The sequence below is a fragment of the Nannospalax galili genome, unplaced genomic scaffold, assembly GCF_000622305.1.
Source record: "Nannospalax galili isolate Female #2095 unplaced genomic scaffold, S.galili_v1.0 scaffold346, whole genome shotgun sequence".
NCBI lineage: Eukaryota > Metazoa > Chordata > Mammalia > Rodentia > Spalacidae > Nannospalax > Nannospalax galili.
The window spans coordinates 4,974,744-4,978,535 of NW_008357637.1; the positions used below are offsets into that span (position 1 = coordinate 4,974,744).

The 3,792-nt window shown below is 36.7% G+C and overlaps 1 protein-coding gene across 1 annotated transcript in view; it reads right to left on the bottom strand.

Annotated features, from left to right (window-relative positions):
• Atf2 (activating transcription factor 2) overlaps positions 1-3,792 on the bottom strand; it is a 108,432-nt gene that overhangs the window by 47,080 nt on the left and 57,560 nt on the right. The window contains 2 exon segments of the mRNA XM_008855300.3: positions 2,974-3,102; positions 3,241-3,359. Of these exon segments, the coding sequence (XP_008853522.2) occupies positions 2,974-3,102; positions 3,241-3,359 (248 nt within the window).

Genomic DNA, 3,792 nt, shown 5'->3' on the forward strand with positions numbered 1-3,792 from the left:
AATGTAACTATAATAATATAGAAATGACCATATGTTTAGAAAGAAGAGGATAGTTAAATATATTGATAATGATAAAGTATAACCATTAAAAATTATGTTTTGGGGAAATCTCTAATGAAGGGAAAACGTGCATAGCTTCAAGAATTGTAGGGCTGGGACTGGGGCTGTAGCTCAATGGCAGGGTGGTTGCCTGGAATGTTTAAGGCCTGGGGTTCAATTTCCAGTACAAGGAGCTGGAGGAGCACAGAAAAATGGACATTAAATAATTTTTCATGCCTATGCGATGTGTTTGTACTTTAAGATAAATGCTATTTTAGTCAAAAAGATTTTTAAAAATGAGGAACTTCATAAATTAAAAAACAAAACAAAACAGGTTAACTTCTTATTGAAAAAATTTTTTTAAATTTAATATAGCCTCGGCCGGGCATGGTGGTGCATGCCTTTAATCCCAGCACTCAGGAGGCAGGGGCAGGTGAATCTCTGTGAGTTCAAAGCCAACCTGGTGTACATAGTGAGTTCCAGGACAGCTGGGGCTACAGGGAGACCATGTCTCAAAAAGAAAAAAAATTATTTGTTTAAATAAAAAATGTATTCTTAGATTGGTGGCTCACATTTTAAATCCCTGCACTCTAGAGGCAAAGGCAGCCCGATCTCTGAGTTCCAAGGACAGCCAGGACTATATAGTGAGGCCCTATCTCAAAAACTAAAACTAACAGGCTGGCCTCGAACTCACAGAGATCCACCTGCCTCTGCCTCCTGAGTGCTGAGATTAAACAGTAGGCTAAATGAATGCCACTCGCTCACTCCTGCAGAATAAAGTCTAGTTCCAGAAGCTCCACTCATGGTAAGTGCTCTACACAAGAGTATCATTAAAAAATTTTTTTTATATTTGTTTTGAAGAGTTTGTGATATGTGAATATATGTATTTTTATGTGTGCATGTTTATATGTCTGAATGTGGGCATGCATGTAGAAGTCAAAAGTCACCTTTACACCTTGTTTGAGAAAGGTTTCTTTGCCACTGTGTGAGAAGGCTGGCAGCCTTGAGTTTCTGGAGATTCTCCTGTCTCTGTTTCCTAACTCCCTAAAAGGGGCACTTAACACAACTGCTCTTTGTGGGAATTCAGGGCATCAAAATTCAGGTCATCAGGTTTGTCTGGCAAGTGCTTTTATCCACTGAGCCAGCATTTCCTCAGTCTGTATTTTTTAAAAATTATTTTTATTGATTCTTTGAGAATTTCATACAAAGTATTTTGATCACATTCAGACCCCCTCTCTAATCTCCATCCTACCTTACTATCCTGTCCCCACGCCTTTACCTTTTTCTTTTGAGATACGGTCTCACTACGTAGACCAGACTGGCTTTGATCTCAAAGCCAGCCACTTGCCTCTGCCTCTTAAGCCTTGTGATTAAAGGCTTGTATCACCAAACCTGGCCACCCTGCATTTTAATCATATCTTTTTCTTTTTTTTGTCTTTTTGAGACAGGGTCTCCCTGTAGCCCCAGCTGGCCTAGAATTCACGATGCAGACCAGGCTGGCCTTGAACTCACAGAGCTCCATCTGCTTCTGCCTCTGGGATTAAAGGCAAGTGCCACCACACCGGCTATCTTTTCCATATTTAAATACACAAATGCTAGTATGCTATAATTACTTACCATATTCAATATAGTAGAATCACACTGTACAAGTTATAACCTGGGAACAATGGACTAACACATACAGTAAGCTGTATCACCTCCATTTGTGTAAGTATACTATGATGCTTTACAGAATGATGAAACTGCTTGAAACATTTCTTAGGATCTATCTCTATCATTACTAATTTCTCTGACCTAACAGAAGTCCATTAATGTGATAATTTTAGAATAACAGTCTAGAACAGAACATTGTTATCTCTTTATGTGTCCTGTTGTCTCTTCATAATGTTCTACAAAGTGCTTCCAAATAAGCATTTGTTTATGTGTTTATGAATTAAAGTGATGAATACATCAGAATGTAATGCAACATGTAACTATAGCCCAGGTAGCCCACGTTACCAAGGTATTCAAGGTATTGTCATTCACTGCTGATATCAAAGAGAATAAATGGTCATTCAACACTTAAAAACCCAAATAACCATTGCTCAAATAATTTTAGTTGTACAGATTTTTCATAGTTTTTAAAAAATATTTATTGTTTTTATGTGTATGAGTCTATTGTCTGCATGTAAGTGAGTGCACTCATGTCATGCAATGCCCAAAAAGTCAGAAGAGGGCATCAGATTCCTGGAACTGGAATTATGGACGGTTGTTTGCTGCCATGTGGGTTCTGGAAATCAAACCCACCCACGTCCTCTGCAAGAGCAGCCAGTGGTCTTTAACTGCTAAGCCATCTCTCCAGCCCCAGATTTTTCAAACTTTAAAATAACTTTTTTTCTAAAATGATTGCTGTTCTTCCCTTGTAATTTTTCAATAGTTAATAAAGACAATTTTCTTTTCATGAAAGTTATTCATAGGATTTTACATATAAAACTAAGCATGGACATGGTGGCGCATGGTGCCTTTCATCCCTGTACCTGGGAGGCAGAGGAAAGCAGAGCACTGAGAGATCGAGGTCAGCCTAATTTACATAGCAAGTTCCAGACCATCCAGGGCTACAAGGGAGCCAATGTCCCCCCAAAACAAAAAAGCCTACAATAAGCTAATGATAAATTATGAAAGATTTAATACACTAACATTTGATGGAGATTAAAAAATATTAGTCTTTGAAACCATTGAGAGGGTAAGGGTGCTTGCTAACAAGCTGGACAACCTGAGTTCAACACTAAGACCTACATGGAAGAGAACCAACTCCAGTAAGCTGCCCACTGACCTCCACATGTATGTACAGACTTTCACCCCCAAACACAATAAACAAATGAGCATTTTAAAAAAATTATGAAAGGTAATCTTTTCCACTTAGTTTGCAGTTCTATCACAAAACACATTTCTAACCTTGTCATCACTGGTAGTAGACTCTGGGTGAGGTAAAGGACTATCTTGATGAGTTGTTTCTACAACAGAAGGTTCTTCGATTTTGCTTCTTATGATGGGTGTTGCAAGAGGGGACAAATCTAGAGGCATCTAATGCAAACAATAAAGAAAATTTTGTAAAAAGTTCAAAAACAGTCATCAAGATATTTAAGAAACCAGGAAGTATAATTATCATTACTTTTCCATCAGAAGTATTCTTTTTTTTTAATTTCATGGTTAATAACGTACTTTTTTAATGTCATCTTCTGAAGCTTTCTTGAATTCATTTTCAAATGGACTTGCCAACTCATTAAACAAACCCACTTCTTCACAGTTTTTTAAGAATCTTGTTGGTGTTGGTGTCTGATCTGAAATAAATGTCAAGAAGTAACCACACAGGTATAAATTATCATGTTAAGACTCTAAAATTTGCTAGCAAATTAACAAATTTGCAGGACTGGTTCAGTCATCTCTCTTTGAAAGATTTCTTCCTTCAAAGCAAACAAAATTTGGTTAGGTTCAGTTTTACTTCAGGACATTTCTCCCTGTTCATAAACCATAAAAGCATTGAAAGACATTCTTTCATGCTTAGCCTACTACTTCTCAGAGTAGAGTAACAAACATATTCTACCTGAGAAATAATTATCATTATCTAACAGTGATAAGAATTCTTAACATTTACATAATTTAAAATAATGACTGTTTACATACAATTTAGGGAAAACTAACAAGAGCATATAGATGTTTTAACTAAGAAATTTTACTAGCTGTTCATAACCTATTATGAAAATGAGAAATGAG